This window comes from Pituophis catenifer, unplaced genomic scaffold (assembly GCF_029215685.1).
Source record: "Pituophis catenifer annectens isolate HBS135680 unplaced genomic scaffold, rPitCat1.0.hap2 SCAF_2, whole genome shotgun sequence".
Classification (NCBI taxonomy): domain Eukaryota; kingdom Metazoa; phylum Chordata; class Lepidosauria; order Squamata; family Colubridae; genus Pituophis; species Pituophis catenifer.
The window spans coordinates 111,227,445-111,248,704 of record NW_027256882.1 but is presented as its reverse complement, the minus strand read 5'-3'; the positions used below and the strand labels follow the sequence as shown (position 1 = coordinate 111,248,704).

The window sequence follows — 21,260 nt, the reverse complement described above, 5'->3', positions numbered from 1 at the left end:
CTGCCCAGTTGCTGGGTGGGCATGGCCATGTTGGGCATGGCCTATTCGGCCTCCTGCACCATGGGGAGGGGGGCGTTTTTGCTCTAGACTTCAGAGGCCCTCTGGAGGCCAGAGATGGGCCCGTTTCTGGCCTTCCTGAACTTCCGGTAGGCCCATTTTCACCCTCCCCGGTCCTCTGCGTGAACCCTGCACTTACCTGCATCCAAAACAGGCCGCGTGGGGACTCCTGGGAGGGGCGGGGTGGGAGGAGAGGGGCCAGCCAGGAGTGGGATTTGGGGGTTCTCCGAACTGCACAGAATCTTAGCTAGAGGTTTTCCCGAACCCCTGCAAACCCACAGCAGCCCACCCCTAATGATAGGGGGTAGTAATGATAAATCTTAAATGATGGGCAAACTGGTGAATTAAAAGATAAGTAATTTGTCCAGGAACTCAAATATATGGCAAAGTTGCGTAAGTGTTAGAATCAAGACCTATAGTTGAACCCATAGTTCAGCTTTGAACCTATAATTCTCAAATCAACTTTTTTTTCAAATCATTGTTTCTACTGCATACATAAACATTTTTTTTTTACTTTCTCTTCAATTGTTCCCATCAATGTTCTGATCTTTATTCTATTCAGTCAGTAACTGGGTTTTTTTGGGGGGTGTGGGGGGTGTTGTTTTGCTATCTCTAAACCTTCAACTTTTACCAGGCAGTAGAAATGGGATCCATGCTATCTTTTTTTCATTAAAACGCCCATTCACGTCTAATAAAGCTGACAGTCAGCCTTTGATGCATTTCCAAGTGCTTACTATTGATTAAATGCAATGTTTGTATAAATCACAGGTATGTTTGTTTTTCAGGCTCTGATCCAGCTGCCACCATACATCTCTCAGTGTGATGAGGTTCTTCAGTTTTTTGAAACAAGGCCAGAGGACCTAAATCCTCCTAAAGAGTAAGTTATTGTAAACAAGTTATAGTTTCGTGTGTGTCTGTATGTGTGTATGAGAGTAAATTGAAAGAGGGAATGACAACACTGAGATTTTCATCAGTGAAAAATGAAATGTAAAAATGAATGTCAGATCTATCCATTGTATGTAGAAAATAGACCTTTTCCAATAAAATTTTATTAACAAAAATAAATATAGTAGTATTTTGGTTTTCAACTGAATACCAAATTCATTGAAACTCATTGAATTTGGTACTCAACACATTTTAATGGCGGGATAATCACCCACCTTTATCTCTCTTGACATGCTGCCAAAGACCTAATTGGCAAAGCCACAGGGGGTCCAGAATCAAACAGAGCTTCAGGCTTTAAGCTGAACTGAATGAACAAATGTTGCTTCCTGCAAAGGCCCACATGCCTTTGCTCCTTTTTTAAGTCTTATGGGAGGGGCCAATCATCTCCCACCCCTACTCCCGAGTCATCCCTTTTGTTTTAGCTGTTCTTGTCTTCTGGCAGCTCTGCACATGCGTGCACTGAGAACAGGCTCCCCCTGTTCCTCTGTCTCGCTGAGGTCCGACTCTGGAGGCAGTACGTACCTCCCAGGTGGCCCTTTCTCTGCCTCCGACGCAGAGCCCTCGTCCAAGCCTTCCCCGGACTCCAGGACTGGCCCATGTTCCTCCCCAGCCTCCTCACTGTCCAACTCTGCTGCCAGCTCCGCAGGCTGCTGGTGGACCAACACTCACCTGGAGCTGAACCCAAGTTGACTGCATCTATCTAATTGCCTTGGAGTCTGGTCTCATGCATTTATAAGCCAGGTTTTACTACTATGGAAGGGGCTTGCTAAGTTTTAATTGAAACCTTTGATTAGCTCTTTGGGGAATTACCATAAGTGGCAATTGTGTTTTAGAATATGCAGGCTGATGTATTAGCCGAAAGAGTGCTGTTTCTGGCAGAGAGAGAAGTAATCTTGGAATTGTAGAATCACTGAGTGATTACCTACATTCCATCTTCTTTTGAAAGCAAACACAGGAAGGATGGGAGAGCTGTAGATCTGATAATCATATTCTTGTAATGATAAGAGTAAAGAGGGGAATTAGAATTGTTTCAAGATCCAAGTTGTTATATTTTATCTGATCTTTGAAAAAATGTAAACACTCTATCACAACCAAATTCAATAGATAACCTTTGTAGCCTTTAATCTGACCTTTCTCCAACTCTAATACAAAGTGATGGAAGGAGAATAGAGTGTGATAGGCAGACTACGGGAAGGGAAGATTGTGAGGTTCTTGGTGAGGTTGTTTCCTTGCAGAGGTTTCCTTACCAACTACTGATAATGTTATCTTTGTAATGAAACTTCTGCAAGAAAACAACCAAGCTCAGAGAGCACCAAAAACCTCACAATTCAACCCTGAGCTACAAATATTCTCTTTTGTGTTTGAAGCTGTCGATTTGGCTTGCTAGTATGTTCTCTGTCACTTCACAGCTGTCAAAATTCACTCAGTAGAGTGGCTGTGGAGCATATTTTAAGTCTGCATTTCAGTATTAAGTTTTTGGGTTGTTGTTGTTGATGATGATGATGATGATGATGATGATGATGATGATGATGATGATGATAAAACAGTACTACAATATTTTTTGTGAGTTTACCACTGCTGCTAACAAGATCTAAATCAGGGGTCTCCAACCTTGGCAACTTTAAGACTTGTGGACTTCAACTCCCAGCTTTGCTGGCTGGGGAATTCTGGGAGTTGAAGTCCACAAGTCTTAAAGTCGCCAAGGTTGGAGACCCCTGATCTAAATCACTACTTCAGAGACATTTCTTCTCAACAGGAAAGGATACATGATTTCTCCCACCAGTTTTTGTATCCTATGTCTCAACTATCTCACATTTAGAAGTAAAATGCCAATTACTTGTTTCCTCACTTATCCTTCTTTGTCACTTTAGCATCTCATTTAAACCTGCCATTCATGGTGCTTTATATTGTTTCAATAGCAATGAACCTTGGACTTGCTTACTTTCTGCATTAATAAAAATGTGCATCTATCAGTGAGTTATAAAGTTTTAAACTTCAGCAGTAGGAAAATATATTACCATGTCTAATTGTATACAATTGTTTTATGTCAAGAAAAACCAAGAGCAAAAAAGAACACTTTCTTGTTGTCAATTTCTTGAGTAACAGCAAACACATGCGAGTGTTTTCCTTGCAAAACAAGGATATTTGCAACCCATTCTCTGCCTAGCCTTGCCTGATGCAACATTTGCCTTGTGACTATCAGCTGCCTGTGGCTGGAAGCCCTTTTATTAACCATTTTGAGCATAAATATAACCCATTTGCCATCATCTGTGTGGAATGCACAGTTATGCAAAGATATTGTGCAAATTGTTGTTGGGAAATACTTTATTGGATAGATTAGAAGAGTTGTTATTTTCTGTATCTGAGCACAGATCCTTCCAACACCCATGTCATTTACAAAGAATTGTTTTCAATTGGCTAGATATTCTTTCTGCATCTGTCTTTGAAAACTTTCTATTTCTGTCTTCTTTCATCCTTTTTCATATTGTTTGCTTACCCAACTTTTTTCTCTTCAGCCATTTGATTCAGTTGGTGCAAAAACCCAGAGCCTATTAACTATGCTGCTTTCTTTTGTCAGCTGGGTTTTCCCCCTTTAGCTTCCTTTCCTTCTGTCAATTCATCAGCTAATGCATTGAAAGACACAAAGAGAAACACAGGCTTGAGTACATGCATGTTGTTTCCCCCAAAATAAGACATCCCCTGATAATAAGCCCAATTGGACTTTTGAGCACATGACAATAAGGCCAAGTGCTTATTTCAGGGTTCAAAAAAATATAAGACAGGGTCTTATTTTGGGGGAAACATGGTAGTATAGAGACACTTATATGGTTGCTTTTAGAATAGAACCATAATTTTCTGCCTCATCAAAGGAGAAGTGGAATAATAGAAAGAGATTGTTTCATAGGTGCTCAGGCTTTATGTTCTCTGAGATTCAGTTTTGTTGCTGTAGGAGAGAACCTTGAATGGGCTTTCCCTCCCTCCCTCCCTCCCTCCCTCTAGAATTGAGCTGAGCCACAATTTTTAATAAAATTGTAGAATTTTCTGTATCTACCTATACAGGTAAATGTGTGCTTGCTTCATGACTTTCATTTCTTGATTTCTAGCATGTGTGAATCCACATCTTTTGTAGGCTGAATCTTTGACCTTTGCTGAATTAATCTTCTACTCTGTTCTACAATGCCATTTGGACTGTATGTGCTATAACGTTGGTTTGGGAGATATTGGAAACATCAAGAACATGTACTATATGGATGACACTAACCCGAAAGTCTAAAAATATAAAGGGTCTGCAGATTGTAATAATAAAAGTCAAGAAGCACAGTGGGGAAAAAAATAGGGCTATGATTAAATATAAAAAATACCAAATTAATGATTGTAGGTAGAACCAGTCTGAGAACTGTCAATGGAGACATTGAAGTAGTAGATATTTTCTGGCTTTTGAAATAACCATCAACACTAAAGGAACAAGTAATCAAGAAATACACCATAGACTAACCCTTGGTAAAGCAGCCATGAAGCCCTGGCAAAATATATTCAAATATCGTTTCCATATCTACAAAGATCAGAATCTTGCAAGCCATGATATTCTTTGGGGTTCTCTGTAGAAGTGAAAATTGTACTTTGAGAAAGCAAGATGGGAAGAGTACTGATACTTTTAAACTCTGGTATTGGAGAAGACTCTTGGGAATACCATGGACAGCCAAGAAAACAAACAAATTAATCATTGAACAAGTCAACCTGGACTTTTCACTTGAAAAGTGAAGACTTTTCACTTTCACTTTGACCAGGCTCAAATCATCCTCCTTCAGATCCATTATGCACAGACATAGCTCTCAGGAGAAGCTCTAATGCTGGGAAAGGTAGAAGGAAAGAAGATGATGATCAGCAGCTAGGTAGATAGACCCAACTATAGTGGCAATATGTACACCATTGGAAGACCTGAAAGGTTAAGGGCATATCTTCATGGAGATAATCTATCTGTGTGATCAGTAAGAGTTGATAACAACTTGAGAGTACATAATTAATCATGTCCAGTCTATTGCACTGCTATTGAAGTGCCCTTAAATGGGAACACAACCTCAAAATATTGTATTATATTAGAGTATTTGTAATAGTTTATTTTGTAATTAGCTTTCCATACATAATTGTAAGAGAAATTACATGTAGTCCTTGCATATTGACTACTTCTTCAACAACCATTCAAAATTGTGACAGTGCTGAACAAGGGGTACTTATTACTGGTCCTCAAAATTCCTGTAGCATCCTGAAGATCATGTGATTTCAATTCAGGTGCTTGGCAACCAGCTCGCATTTAACGTCATGTGATCACTATTTGAAACTTTCCCTGCCAGTTTCCCACAAGCAAAGTCAATGGGGAAGCCTGCAGGAAAAGTCACAAGTTGTTCTGGTAAGTTCTCCCAGCCTTGTCATACTCTCCATTCCTTGGTCTTCCTGTGCTTGTGCACAGACTGCATGAGGCCTCCCAAGCTATCGGCAAGCTGATGCATGGTCTGTAGAGGCCCTTCCCAACCTTTACCCCCTCCAGCACTTCCCTTCCCTTGTGGCACCCCTGGACTTTTAATTGGGACTTCTGCTTCTCATTTAATGACCCATGCATTTTAAAGTTATGACAGCAACTGGAACTGCCAAGATTGTTGTTACTTTACTGAGCAATGAGGTCATTGCCTTTTAACTGCAGCTAATCCCAACTGTCATAATCTGAAGACTCCCTGTACATTGTAGCTTCCTAGGCACCAATGTGAACATCCACTCTTTAGAAAGCAGTAGAACTGTAAGATGTGTTTATAAAAGTATCACGGCGCTGCAGAAAGACCTGATATGTCTTATTCCAGAGCGCCAAGCATGGAATAATACATTTAAATTACAGGAAAGTAGACTCTAATCGAATCTTGGAGGGGAGGGGGTTCCTAACAAAGCAGCTGGATAGTGGAACCAATTGCCCTGAGAGATGGTAGCCTCCCCTTCATAGCTGAGTTCAACCAGAGGCTAGACAGACACATTTTTGGGATGCCTCAATTTGGATCCCTGCACTGAGCAGAAGAGGTGGACTTAATAGTCCCTTCTGCCTCTGTGATTCATGGCAGTCTGTCTTTCCTTTGTTTAAAAGAGGCTTTTCCTCTCAGGTTAAGAAACAGAGGTTGCATCAGACAGGACACAAAGAAGTTGCTGAGTCAAAGGATTCATTCAACTACTAAGAGTCCTCAGTTGAAAGCCTGGAGCTTTCATTGGACAAGTGCTAAGTGGTGATTAAAACAATCTGCTCTGCTCAACCAGAGAGAAGTAACAGACAGAACAGATTAGTTTCCTTGCTGACTCCTTGTTCATTCCAGGAACATGTCTTGCAGGCATCCATTTATCATAATAATCTATGCCTCGCAACATTAGAAAGGGCAGAGCCATTCCTCTTAAAAGGAATGCTATAAATGTGGTGCACTTTGATTTGTACTGTAGAGCAGGGGGAGGAAGATGGAGATGGGGATTTTTAATCTGCAAGTTCATCCTTTTTGAGTGGGAAACAGAACTGTGATGGTAAATGCCTTAGAAACATTTTTTTGTGGCTCCTTATCTTCGGATCTGCAGGATTACTGACTGGGAGGAACATAATGTTTATACTTTATTTACCCAGCAGCAGTAGTTTTTGGTACGGGAGTTCAGAATGTTAACCTTAGTGTTTAAACTCATAAAAAATACGCAAAGACTTTCTTTCCTATTTATTTCTTAAGGATCAACCATTTGCAGTACTTGGCTCAAAGGTCCCAACAAATGATGGGATTTCAGGAAAGAGACCTGAAGCACGACCACACTATCTAACCTGATACAATGAACAGATGCTCTCAGGGCCATGTTACAAATAACTTGCCCACCTATTATTCAAGGCTTTTTAGGTGATAGCTAGCACTTTGAATTGTACCTGGAAAGAGGCTGAAAGCCAGTGCAGCTTGTGCAACAGCTGGCTAACTTGGGCAAAATGTGGAGCATCCAGAAATACAGAGGCCACTAAATTCTAGAGTAGTAACTTCCAGGTAGTCTTCAAGGCAGTTCCATGTAGAGCACATTGCAGGAGTCTAGTCAGGGAGTAACTAAGACATGAGTGACTGTGAGCAAATCTCCTCAGTCTAGGAATGGGCACTGGTTATGTGGGTGTGGATTGGTGGGGGTGGCTTGGTGGGCATGGCAGGGGAAGGATACTGTAAAATCTCCATTCCCACCCCACTCCAGGGGAAGGTTACTGCAAAATCCCTATTTTCTCCTGATCAGCTGGGACTTGGGGCAGAGAATAGATGGGGGTGGGGCCAGTCAGAGATGGTTTTTACCGGTTCTCCGAACTACCCAACATTTCTGCTACCGGTTCTCCAGAACTGATCAGAACCTGCTGAATATCACCTCCGGCATATACCATCTCCTCCTTCATCATTAACTGCAAAGAGGCATTAATCATTGCTTGGGCCCAACCACATGCAACTTCTTGGGAGGCCTTAACCAACCAGGAGCAGCATGGTCCAGAATACAGGTGGCAAAACAAACAGCAACAAGGACCTGGCTATCTCAGGATTGGGTAGTTCAAACTTCTTTTAAGTAACCAAGCCAAGATGTGCCTTCGTCACTTCCACAGGGTCTGCCCAGCCAGTATCCAAATCAAAGTGAAACCAAGCAATTTTGTCTGACGGATCCTAGTTGGAGGTTGGGGTTGTCATTCAATGGGTGCCAATATGTGGGAAATTAACTTTGGAGCATCTTAAAATTACTTAGCCCCAGAGGAAAGAAGCCAGATATAATTTCGTCCGTATCAATCACACACTGTTCTGAAATGTCAGTGAGCAGCAAGATGTAGTTGGCGGGTGCTTCCAAATGGAACGTGTCCTGCTCTATTAACCAGAAGGCATTCTGTGCTGTGCCATTTTTTAAAATATACTTTAATTATAGGAAAGAAAGTGGAAAAAGTGCTGAGCAAGTACAGGAAAGTTTCGAATGGAGGATCCTTTCCACTGCCCATGAAATTCCATGCATATGTCAAGGCAAAAGCACAACTAAGATGCATTACCTGGAAGCTCTTAATGCTATGAAGTGAGCTGATACCCCTATGAGCGCTTCCTCTCTTCCCCTGGGAAATCAGTCACAGAAATACAGAGAAAGCAACCATCTTGCAGACTGTATAAAAAGATCATTTCATCTAAACAGTTTACAAGTCAAAGAGAGAAGACACGAGGAAAAAAACAATATTTGAGTTGGTTCTTATTTAACTCAATCTTTTCTAAATGGGATTGAAAAGGCACATGCAGCTTTATTCTATTTTTGCCTGATGGAGAAACATTTTACTCATATCTGTGGGAAAGAGACAGGCATCCTCTAAACGAGGATCTTGACAAAAGTGAAGAGTGTTGCCATTCAGCACTCAAAGTCTTGTTAACTGTGCTTTTATATTAATTTCTAGTTTGGTACATGTTGGGAGCCCACGGCACAGTTCATTGGGCACGGTTTTATTTAATTTCAACATGTGAGGACCTAACCTATAAGTCAGCTGTAGCAATGACTTCATGGATTGGAAAATCCGCTTCACCCAGGACCCTCCAAATTTGGGCACTCACCACTCTTTCTACATCCCTCCTCCCACTGCAAAACCCAGTGAAGTCTAATGCAGGTCCTGAAGCAAAGGAATCTTTTAAATCCTTTTATCTGCCATCCTACTTCTCAGATTTCTTCACTTATATCCATGTCGGAGTGGATTTTCTACCTGTTCTCCCTGCAGGAGGAGGCATTTTAAATCATGTAAACTGTGTCTTTAGAGTAACTTCTCTTTTGCTGTTCAGTAAGAATCCAAGGGCCTAGTTCTCCAGGCAGACAATTTTATTTATTCCTTGTTGCTTGTATTTGGATGCCACCTCGTCAGAGGGAATAGATAGTTCTCACCAGGCTTAATGTATCCCTTGAAACCAGTCATCTTTACTTTTGTCAGGTTCAGTATTGTACTGCTGAAAACGGTGGATTTGATTTAAATCAAGTTTTAAATCATGATTTAAATCAACCTGATTTAAATCATAATTTTTAAAGAGCAACTGTCATCTCTGTCCCTTAGCAGCTCCTCCTCTGACCTGCTATTGACTCACCAACAGTCCCAATATTGCACAATATACAGCCTCATGCTACATAACTAAGCTTCATTTCATGCTGACTAAACTAAATTATTAATGTATCTTAAATAGAAAACTACCTTTAGATAGATTTTTACTCCAGAAGCATTTTATTAAAATAAATTTGATAAAAATAAAAAAATGATTTAAATTTTAAAAAATTTGATTTAAATTTTTAAAAAATCTGATTTTTTTTTAAATCATCAATTTTTATTCACCCTGGCCGAAAATAAACAATTAGCTCTCTCTAGCTGACCAATAAGAGTTGGGAGATTGGTGAAGAAAAGTAAAGCTAATAGAAAAAGGGCTAAGTAAAGCAAAAGGAGGTAGGATGAGATCCAACTCTATTTTTGTTTTAGATAAACTGGTGCAGTCAGAAGAATGCTTGGCTTAGTCCTTAAAACCAGCTATATAAGAAGGCCAGGGGCAGAATTGATCCAGAAGTAGTGCAAAGAGTGCTTGTGACATTCATTTATTTAAATTTGGATTACTTATTTAGAGCATGACCCTGAAAAGAAAAGCCATCTGAAGCCTAGATTTATCCATACGTTTGTGAATGTCTTATATCAAGAACAAAAGAAACCATCCACATTATCTTTGTTTTCATTGCCATGTTCCTTTGACTTCCTGGTAAATCTTACACTCTTTATTTCTTGGGAAAGACCATAAATGGGAAATCTTCCCAGGAAGACCTTGTGACTTTGGGATTTGCTCAAATGCACAAGGAAGTCTTACCATTTTTTTCAGCAGTCATTCTGTGGCTGTGAAAACCAATTTGTTGGAGTACCAGCGCTTTATTCTCCACGCTCTCTGTGTACAATAAAAATGTTGCGCAAGAAGAAATAGGCAAGCACAATTTTCTTCAGGTTCTAGGGACAGACCATATGCTCACATTACAAAGCTGAAAGGACCTGATCTCCTATTCCTTCTCATTTAGTCTCCCTTACCTCCAGCAATATCCTGAATCTGCCGAACATGCTTCCTCCTTGCTTATCTGTAGTTGTCTTCTGAAAACTTCAGGATTCTTCAGATCTGTGGCTGTACCTCAGTAGTACACAAGGGCTACAAATGGATCTAGATTTGAAGACTGCTTTTTCCTATCAGTGAGGATAAGTTGGAGAGACGAGCTTAGTTACAGGCAGGACTGATAAATGTAGCAACCGATGCACTTCTTTAGTTGTTTGGTGGCTCAGCACATCCAGAAAATCAGACAAATGTGGAGGAAATATTTTCAAAAAGAGGATAAAGTGAGTATTCTGTTCTATTCCTGCATTTCATATTTTTTTCTGATTCTTAAGATTGTATCAGAAAACAAAGTGGCTTAATAAGAGAAGCTTTGCCTGATGTAACTCTTGTAGGTTCCAAGTTCAGGACCCATGCTGATCCCATCTTTGCCACAAAAGAATCACTTTTCTCCCCTTGAGAAATGTTCTCTAAACATTCTGAAGTTCCTAGAAGCCCAAAGCTGATACCAGGATTTTCAATATGAGTTTGATAATTTCCTGTTACACTAGCCAAGCTTGGCCAGAATAATGAAGCAACAGAGCAACTGTTTTTGTTTTGAGCTTCACTTTGTTATGGCCAAAGTCTGTCTGTCTGTCTGTCTGTCTGTCTGTCTGTCTGTCTGTCTGTCTCTCTCTCTCTCTCTCTCTCTCTGTCTCTCTGTCTCTCTGTCTCTGTCTCTGTCTCTGTCTCTGTCTCTCTCTCTCTGTCTCTCTCTCTCTCTCTCTCTCTCTCTCTCTCTCTGTCTCTCTGTCTCTCTCTCTCTCTCTCTCTCTCTCCCTCCCTCCCTCCCTCCCTCTCTCTGCTTGTAGCCTACTGAGATGTTGGTTTTGTTTCAAGGTTTTCCCAATTCTGGCAAAACCTTTCTACTTTTGTTATTTTCTTACGAAAACCAGAGAGAAGAAAGCATTAACTAGTATAGGAAGTTAGCACCCACCCCTTTCCTAGAAGAATGAAATATTTTGGGAAATATTAAAAAGGCAGAATATTATGTTTCCCTGGATGAGAAATGGAGAAGCATGTTTTAAAGACAAAGCAGCTCCCACCTTCCTGCCCCCCACCCTTTTTTAAAATTTGATTTATATGCTGTTTTTATTTGTTAATGGGCCAGAGGCAGAAACCCAATCCTTTGTCAAAGGACATCTGCAACACAATGGGGCCCATCTAGCAACAGAAACTCACCACTTGGCACCTGGGAAGATTACATCAGCCAGCAAGGCTAGCTAAGACCCCTACCACCTAGGAGTCTGACAATCAATCAGGATACTCTTTCCGGGCCCCAGGAAGTTCAAAGCCAGAGAGAGCATAAAACCTGGGGACTCGCTGTATCTCGCCCCTTTTTCTGTTCAGGAACTCAAATCATGTGATCCTGCCCACCATTAAACCATCTTTCCAAGCAGTCTCCATGTTTCCAGTGTCTTTTTCCCCACTTGGAGCTGAACCCAGAAGGATATTTCTTCCTACACTAGTATACTACATCCCCTTTCAGACAAAAGTGAAACAAAGCACAAAAACAACCTTGAGATGTCTCTTAAAACACCCAAATCCCTGTAGTGCATTTGGGGGGGGGTGTCTTCTGATTTTAGCCTTTCTCCATTATTTTTTGGGACTCATATAACAAACACATGGCTTACTTTAGTTGCTGAGGACACTGGATGGAGAGAGGAAGCTGCTGTGTGAAGTTTGCTAATGTTTTATCTGTCACCTTATATCTTGTTGAAAGTCTGAGACCTGTCTCCCTTTACCCTACTTGTAAGTGTAGTGGAGAAAGACATATTACATTTAGTACGTTTAATAAACTAGATCAAAAGGCAACAGATACATTAAACCAAAAGCTCTTATGCAGGAGTCCCCAGCTCCTGGTCTGCAGCTGGTTGGGACTGCACAGGGGTGAGCAAGTGTTCAAAGCCCCATTTGTGTTTATGTGGGATTAGGTTGTGCACACAAAACCATCCCTTTCCCTGCCATCATTTCCTGCTGCTGCCACTGCCATTCTACAGAGCTGGAAGGGTTGGGGACTACTGCTGTCCTGCAGAATCTTTTTGGTGTAGTGGTTAAAGCATCAGACTAGATGCAGGAGACCATAAGTTCTAGTCCTGTCTTAGGCACAAAACTAGCTAGAGAATCTTGGGCCAGTCCTTCTTTCTCAGCCCTAGGGAGTAGGAAATGGTAAACTACTTCCAAAAACCTTGCAAAAAAACAAAAACAAAAAACCCTTCAGAGACATGTCCAGGCAATCATCCAGAGTCCAAAACTGACTCAAAGGAACAAAAATAATCACTAATGTTCTTATTATCCTCCTTGTTTGTATATTTGGGATCTGGACCATGATAATCTGGGATGAAACAAAACTGGGTTTAGGATTAAAAAAAAAATTAGGTACAAGACCCTTGAGCTTTCCCGCTTGCTGTGTTTCCCTCTCTTTTTCACTAGTTTTGTGTGTTGTGGTTTCCTCACCTCTAGGATCTGTCAGATGAGGCATTTGGTCCAATACAAAAACAAAGAAGGTCTTTAAGGCCAAATTGTGTATTTCCACCATAAAGGTAAAGGTAAAGATTCCCCTCGCACATATGTGCTAGTCGTTCCCGACTCTAGGGGGAGGTGCTCATCTCCATTTCAAAGCCGAAGAGCCAGCGCTGTCCGAAGATGTCTCCGTGGTCATATGGCTGGCATGATTAAATGCCGAAGGCGCACAGAACGCTGTTACCTTCCCACCAAAGTGGTCCCTATTTTTCTACTTGCATTTTTTACGTGCTTTCGAACTGCTAGGTTGGCAGAAGCTGGGACAAGTAACGGGAGCTCATCCCGTTACACAGCACTAGGGATTCAAACCACTGAACTGCCGACCTTTCAATCGACAAACTCAATGTCTTAGCCACTGAGCCATCGCGTCCCTCATTTCCACCATAGAGCACAACAAAATAAGCACTTTATTGAAAGCAAATTAGCTACACTCAGAAAAACACATTCCTTCCTAACCAGGGGTGGGTTCTACTTACCTTTACTACTGGTTCGCAATGGGGCCGCGTGCGGGCGCTCGCTTCGCTCTCGCGTGTATGCACTCTTCTGCGCAAGCACAAAAGCTTCTTCACATGCTCAGAAGCATTTTTATGATGTCGGGGTCGGTGGGCGGAGCCTCCTTTTACTACCGGTTCTATAGAACCAGTGCGAACCGGGGGCAACCCACTACTGTTCCTAACCCATCATCCCTAACGTGTGTCTCTCCCCGCCCCCCGAATAAGCTGAAAACTCTAATTAAAGGCCACATAGTAGTCAATAAAGCACAGGTAAATATACTTTTTCTGTTTTCTTAATCTCACCATACAATGGCTTGAACCCCACACCCTTTTCTGAAACCCTTGTATTATTTGGCACTTCTCAGTCTAGTGATGGCTGTATTGTTCTTTGTAAGATCTAGAGCAGAACTTTGCTTGGGTAAGAAATTACCGTATTTTTCGGAGTATAAGACGCACCGGAGTATAAGACGCACCTACTTTTTTGGGTTGTTGTTTTTTTAAAGTTTTTTTTAATTTTTTAGACAAACACACATACAAACATACAATGTATTTTCTTTGAACAGAGTATTTGGCTGGTTCACAAATTTAAACAGTTTAGTCATTTCAATTAAATTTACAATTTCTATATTTCCTTTTTGCCATATTTATTCCTCATCTTTTTTAAAAAAACCAATATTACCCTTCATTCTCATCTCTAATCTTAATCAAATTCAATTTTTCCCTTCTATTCTATATTATACCCCTTCCCGTTGTCATCTATTTTTATATCCATCCTCACATTGGTTAATTATTTAATATTACAATTGTTTAATACAAATTCAACATTTTTATATAAATCAATTAGTTATAACTATCTTTTTTGTATATTAATCAATATGAACATGAATATTCCAATTATTTCCATGCAATCCAATTTCTTACAAATCAATTAATTATATTTACCAATAATAATAAACCAAATAATTTCCCCCATATATTCCTCCAAACCACAACTTAACCATTTCTGCTTTCAACACAATATACAATTAATAGTATCTCAATTATTACAATTCCCTAGTTAAATAGAGCTTTTTTTCTTTTGTGTTTTAAAATCTTGAATTCTCCTCTTTTGCCCTAAATTTGCCATTGTTTGCACCTACCATTTTTGGTGAGGAAAAATAAAAATAAATCTCTCTCTGCCTCATTTTGTCATGTTGCAGCAGAGCCTGCTTTACTTTCAGTTTTGTTTTTTCAGCATAGCTAGGGGAAAAAAATCTGCTCCAGCACTCTTTGCAGCAAGCAGGAAAGTCCTGCGCAAAACAGCTGAGAGCAAATCAGCTGAGAGTCGGGAGGCCGATCTAATCAACTTGTGCTAATTAACCTATGCTGAAGCTGAAAGGGGCTGTTTTTTCTTGCTGTTTGCTTGCAAGAAGGTAACTGCTGCGAGGCACAGGCCAAAGGGTGGGGGCCAGTGGGTGGACAGGGCTACATTCGGTGTATAAGACGCACCTAAATTTTCACCCCCTTTTGGGGGGTAAAAAGGTACGTCTTATATTCCGAAAAATACAGTAGTGCAATGGCTCAGTAATTTGCATAATTTTCTTGCTTGTCTCTTTTATATTCAATATAAGCATCAGGGGTTTTCCAGTCCCCAGGCCACACAGACTTGTTCCTTGTTTGTTGACAGACAGCTGTTAACATCTTAACTGGCTCATCTCCTGCAGTTTTAAACATAGGTATGCAGATATAATTACGCAAAGTCAGCATACAGCATCCATTTTCAACATCCGGAGGAAGCGGTTCCCAGAGTAAAAAAAAAACATTCCTAGCAGCTATAAAGTAAAATATACTATGTGAAAAGCATTGGTATAAATGCATTCCGTAGAGCTGGATGTTATTTTAGAACAGTTATTTGAAATAGTTAAAGTTTAGGTTAGAAAGCAAAGCCTTAGATTAGACACACTTTTATTGGTCCAGCTATAAATAATCACCTCCATACATTCCATTTGGAAAGTAAAATGAATCAGAGACAAATGCATGCAAAATGTTGCAATTAGACTGTTGTAGAACTCAAAACACCAACAAAATGGCATTTAGTGGCTTGGAAAGCAGGGAAGAAGAGTATATGTGAAGCACATTTGGACTAGCATATTCATTTTTTGTCAGGTTGGTTTTCACAAACAGTGGATAGACAATATGTAAATTAGTCCGATCTCTGATAGACTTATCTGTCCTCAAATAGAAATATGACTTGTTACATAATATTTTCCAAAACTCAACTTTGAGACTCTCAAGTTCTAAATATTTCTGGAAGGGAGGATCAGTAATTACCAAGCTACCACAGCCATATGACAATAGACTTTTGACTTGTGGCTCCCTTTTTTCGTCTGGGCTGTCTTCACAGTCCTTTTTGGTCTGTGGTCAACACATATATCAGCCATTTCTCTAAAATTCATATAACTCACGTTGCCAGGAAAGTATTCTCCATATATCTCTCTACAGCTCCCAGAAAAATACACATCCCTTATTTTTTCCCCTCTTGTTTGTACTTTTGTAGAAAAGCAATAGAAAGTATTTAGGAAGCAGCAAAAGCAAAAGGAAAGGGATAGCTGACTTGTGTGCATTCTTGTGTCAGAAGAAAATCAAAAGAATCTCTTTGAAAAAATTAAAAATCTTTAAGCATCCTATTGGCAACTAATGTGCAGAACTGTATACTGTAATTCAAACAGTCAGTGACTGGACTACATTGTAGATCTGAATTTTTATTTCCTGGCTCTTGGAATAAATCCTCTTTCATTCAGACTGACAAAGCTATTTCATTGTTTTACTGATTTTAATTTTTCTTTCTCCTCAGTGAACCAATTGGAAAGAAGAGATCTGGTAAGGCCATTACTTGTACTTTTCTGCTTAATACTTATCTCTTTTCAAACTCTTTTGATCTGTTTCAAAATTATTTGAATTTGCCCACATCTATTGGCCATTACAAAGCTTGACTGATCTACGGGCTTTTTGAACCATCTCTAAGAAAAACTGGATGAATTTTTTCCCAAATTGCGACTTGAATTTACCTTTTACCATTTTATTATCCCTATTTTGTTCCATTTTCAGCATGGAAGCTAATGCAAGGCAGAAATGCATATGCCAAAAATAAAAGGTGTCAAGGGATGGGGGTGGAGGAAGGTTTCATCTTTTATCTGCCTTTTTTATATCTGTGATGGTCTGTTTGAGATTGTTGGCTTTTGTTCTAGATTTTCAAGTGCAGCTTAAGTTCTTCAGAGAAAAGCTGCAACTTTATCTCCTACCAAATAGCAGATAGCACAGTAATAAAGAAGATGGGAATAGAATCTTCTCGGTGTATTTATAACTATGATTGTCCCTGAATCAGAATTTATATAATCCAATGATACCTAACCAAACAAAGACTCTTGACCAGGGGAAATATTAAGAGTTACTGGCAATAGCAAAGGACATGCCTGTTCCAATTGACAGACGTTTTCTTGTGTTTTGGTGAGGCACATATAAGGTCAATTGAGCAATATATATTCCATATGTGTGAGGGGATCTACTTTTGCTTGCATCACATTGCACTGGGCTTCTTTGTGATATCACCACTGAGATGAGTAAACAGTGGGAAGAAGGTGTATGTACCATGGAAAGAAGTTTTAAAAAGTAGTTTTAGAAAAACGTAGTTAAAGTAGTTCTAGTTGTTTAGCAAAAGTTTAAATTCTGCATTTCGTTTCATGATAAAAACAAACCAAAAACAAACCAAGGTCTTTTTCCCACTGGGCTATTCTGCTTAGGTTAATTGCTTCAGATAAATACAATCTACAGCAGTATTCCCCCAACAAGTTCACTCTGAGGTTTTCCTCTAATAAACAAAACAATCACTTGCATTTTTCAAACACATCAATTTTTATGTTTTGGTTGAGGAACTCGGTGATGCCTGGTGGCTCAGCAAATATTTGATGAAATACACATGTGATTATTCTCTTACCATTGTATCTTCCTTTGGGTTTTCTTTCCTCAAAAAACGATATTGTCTGAGTTGTGAATCCAGCAGAAAGAAGGCAGAATAGGTTAATTGAGACAGATTGCAGACATACCATTTACCTTTGTTTCGTGAAACTTTTCCATTAAATATATTCCATTTAAATATATCAATCACACAGGGAGATGTTAGGTAGATCCATTGCAAGCAAGGCCAGGGACTGCTTTTCAAATGTTGATCTTTTCCTACAACTAATTGTGTCATGGGGCAGGAGTCAGAAAAGACATACACTCTCCAAGAGAAATCAGTCCTACACACACACTGAGCCCCACAGCTAGCACAATCTTCACTTTCCTGAACATCAGGTGGCAACTGTTTGTTGGCTTTGGCTGATTTTTTTTTTAAAAGCTCATCCTTAAGTCCTAGAAAACTGCCACATCAACATAATTCAGAGGAGGAAGAGAATGTTTAGTTTTGCATATGTCTATTAAGCAGGGTTAGATCTGTAACTAGGTGGATAGAAAATTCCCAGAACATTTCAGACTTGTTGTTTAGATTGGAAAATTTAAAAAATAATTCTGAAAAAAAAGCTACTCTGTTTCCCTCCAAAATAAGACATCCACTGATAATAAGGCCAATTGGGCTTTTGACCGCATGGCAATAAGTCCAAGCGCTTATTTCAGGGTTCAAAAAAATATAAGACAGGGTCTTATTTTTGGGGAAACACGGTAATGGCCAACTGCTTTTCTGTTCTTTCCATAAGAACCACCTGAATATGTTCACATAGTCAGCAGGAATTCAATTGAATCGAAGGGACTTCACTTTTCACATTTTCTAAATCTGATTCACCAAACTGTTATATGAGAAGAAATAGAATCAATTATCTATCCATTATAGGGACCTCCAAGAGTAAAAATAATTGAATAATTTTTTTCTCATAACCCCAGATCTTTTTTCTTTCTTTCTTCTGCAAGATTTCCCCAAGTTTATTTATTTATTTATTATTTATTTATTAATCACATTTCTATACTGCCCTACTCCCGAAGGACTCAGGGCGGTGAACAGCCAAGATAAAATACAGATAATACAAATATTAAAAATCCCTTAAAATTATTAAATATTTTGGCCAAAACACAGATTAAAACACCCAATTTATAAAATCACGAATTAAAAATTTAAAAGAAGAGAATTAGGCCAGGCCAGCCTGCTGAAATAAAGTTTTGAGAGCACAACGAAGTTCATATCTCTTGCTCCTAGATGGATGATGTTTGTTTTGGCTTTACAACGATTCATAACTCTGATAATCAGTTCACTGTTGGTAGACATATCTTCCTTAACTTGAAAATCCAAATTGACATACAGTTAACCTCTCTAATATTCTCCCTTCTCTGAATTTATATTCTTGCACCTTCCTCATGGCCATTCTTCATCATTTTTGTTCTTTCATCAGGATTTATCCAGAGAACGGCTTCTGACCTTCTGAGAGGTAGTAACAGCAAAACATACTACTTGAGACTTAACTTTCTTTCCTTACTGCTGAGCAACACTTGCTGCTTCTCTTGGGTATTCTGATCAGTCATGGCTTTGTAGAACCACTACTTCCTTCTGGGTTGAGCGTGGGACCAAAATATAATCATTAAAAAATCCACACTATACGACAGTTAATAAAACCCCATCTGCTTGATTTTTGGATAACTAGGTAGCAACTGTTCTGCTTTGCTGGTGGCGGCCTCAGTACTCTGGTGATAATCTGGGAAGAAATTTCATAATGGGTTGAATGAAAACAACTTGGGATATCTGGTGAAAAATAGTATGGTTAAATTGGATTTGGATAAATCACCACTGGTTTTTTTTTCTATGCATTCATTTTTATACCCACAGATGATGAAAATGTCTAATGCCTAATCACAGGATTGAATTACATGTGTTTAACCTGAAAAGCCTATCTCTGATTATTTATAATTTTACAGTCTTATTATTATTAAAATGTGCCGTTGTCTTTTGAGGTCTCTTGATGGCTTACAATAAATAAATTAACATCAGAATTAAACCTGAATTATTCTAAACAAGGGGAAAAAACAGTGTTTAAAAACCTGTTCTCATGGCTCTGGAAAAGGCAACCAAGGGGTGACGTTCTTAACTTGAAGTGCATTTCCAGGAACTGTGGCTACTGCAAAAGCTTGGCTCTGATTCAGCATGAACCATGTCCCAGCAGCTGCAGGCAAAACTGCTCGGAGCATCTCAGTAATTGGGAATCCTGTAAAAGGAGATTCTTGCTAGCAACTTGGACCCAAATTGTCTTGGACTTTCACTCAGAAACACGTTGGTAGCTATTGCAGGATTTTTAGCACAAGTGAATTCTCCCAGAGACCAGCCTGGTTGCTGAGTTCTTCACCCACTGGAAGCTCCAAAGCAGGAACTATGTCAGCCCCATCCATGTAAGATTCATTACAGTAGTCAAGCCTGAAGGTATTCTGATACGTGCACTACAGTTCTAAGACCATATTTATCTTCCAGGAAAGAGCATAGAGCTGAAGCTAATAAAAGGCCATTTTCACCGTGTGAAAAACTAGGGAAAATTCAAATGAGAAGTGCCCCTAATTTGCAATTGTGATCCTTCGAGGGGGCAGGGGTGTGTGTGTGAACTATTTGTAACAGGGAAATTTAGCACCTCCCTGGCATTATGACACACTTCATAATGAGCAGCTCCTTATTATCTGGATTCAGCTTCACTTTATTTATTCTTCCACCGATTAACAACTGCAGGCAGGCACTCGACGGAGCTGTGCCATTAGCTGCAGCTATTGCAGAGAAATAGATTTGGATGTCATGGACATACTGATAGCAGGCATCTTCCAGTGACTTCATCTACGTGAATGAAAGACAAGAATGAGAGATAGCAAGAGTCACTGAGGGGTATATATAATAGCTTCTGTTTCAAGGAGTGATGTGAAACCTGTGTGAGTGATAGAAACAGAACAAAGCAGCACCTTTTGTTTCTTTGATCTCTTGGGTGATCCAAAAGATTAGGTTATGATAATAGAATAGAATAGAATAGAATAGAATAGAATAGAATAGAATAGAATAGAATAGAATAGAATAGAATAGAATAGAATAGAATAGAATTCTTTATTGACCAAGTGTGATTGGACACACAAGGAATTTGTCTTGGTGCATACTCTCTCGGTGTACATAAAAGAAAAGATATGTTCGTCAAGAATCATAAGGTACAACACTTAATAATCGTCATAGGGAAATAGTCAATATAAATCGTAAGGATACCAGCAACAAGGTTACAGTCATACAGTCATAAGTCGGAGGAGATGGGTGATAGGAACGATGAGAAGATTAATAATAATGCAGACTTAATAACAAGTCTGACAGTGTTGAGGGAATTATTTGTTTAGCAGAGTGATGGCATTTGGAGAAAAACTGTTCTTGCGTCTAGTTGTTCTGATGTGCAGTGCTCTCTATAGCTTCGTTTTGAGGTTAGGAGTTGAAACAGTTTATGTCCAGGATGCAGAGGGGTCTGTAAATATTTTCACAGCCCTCTTTTTGACTCATGCAGTATACAGATCCTCAATGGTCAATGACATCAAAGATATTGAGAAGTCAAGAATAATCAATAGAATCACATTCCTTCTTATAATCCCTAAACGAAGATTGGCCATTGGGCTGACTGCTCAATCTCAATTTGCAACCACTTGTGAATTGTTTTGAAATGGATCAAGTTATGGTAATATTCTTTCAGGATTGCCAGAAGATGAGAAATGAGCACTCTGAATTATTTTAATATTTTTAAACTATAGTTTATTATTTTAATTATTTTAATATTTTAAAACTATAGTTCAAACTGGATTATATTTGCCCATTTTTGAAGAGGCTTTTATATCCAGGCTTTTTTATCAGTTGTTTAATAATTGGTTCTTTGAAGGTTCTTTGTATCTGCCCTCAGTGTGGAAGGGATTGCCACTCTCGAATTGGCCTTTTTAGTCACACTAGACGCTGTTTTAGGACCTCTTTCCAGAGCACGATACCATAGTCTCTTGAAACTGAAGGATGCCAAATCTTTGAAGGCATTTTACTTTCCCTCAGAGCAAGATTTACAACATTACAAAAAGC

The 21,260-nt window shown here is 39.4% G+C and overlaps 1 protein-coding gene across 1 annotated transcript in view; it reads left to right on the top strand.

Moving 5' to 3' along the window:
- SH3PXD2B (SH3 and PX domains 2B) overlaps positions 1-21,260 on the top strand; it is a 121,205-nt gene that overhangs the window by 77,561 nt on the left and 22,384 nt on the right. Inside the window, exons 5-7 of the mRNA XM_070933967.1 lie at positions 843-934; positions 16,005-16,030; positions 18,589-18,624. Coding sequence (XP_070790068.1) covers positions 843-934; positions 16,005-16,030; positions 18,589-18,624 — 154 coding nt within the window. The remainder of the gene's footprint in view (positions 1-842; positions 935-16,004; positions 16,031-18,588; positions 18,625-21,260) is intronic.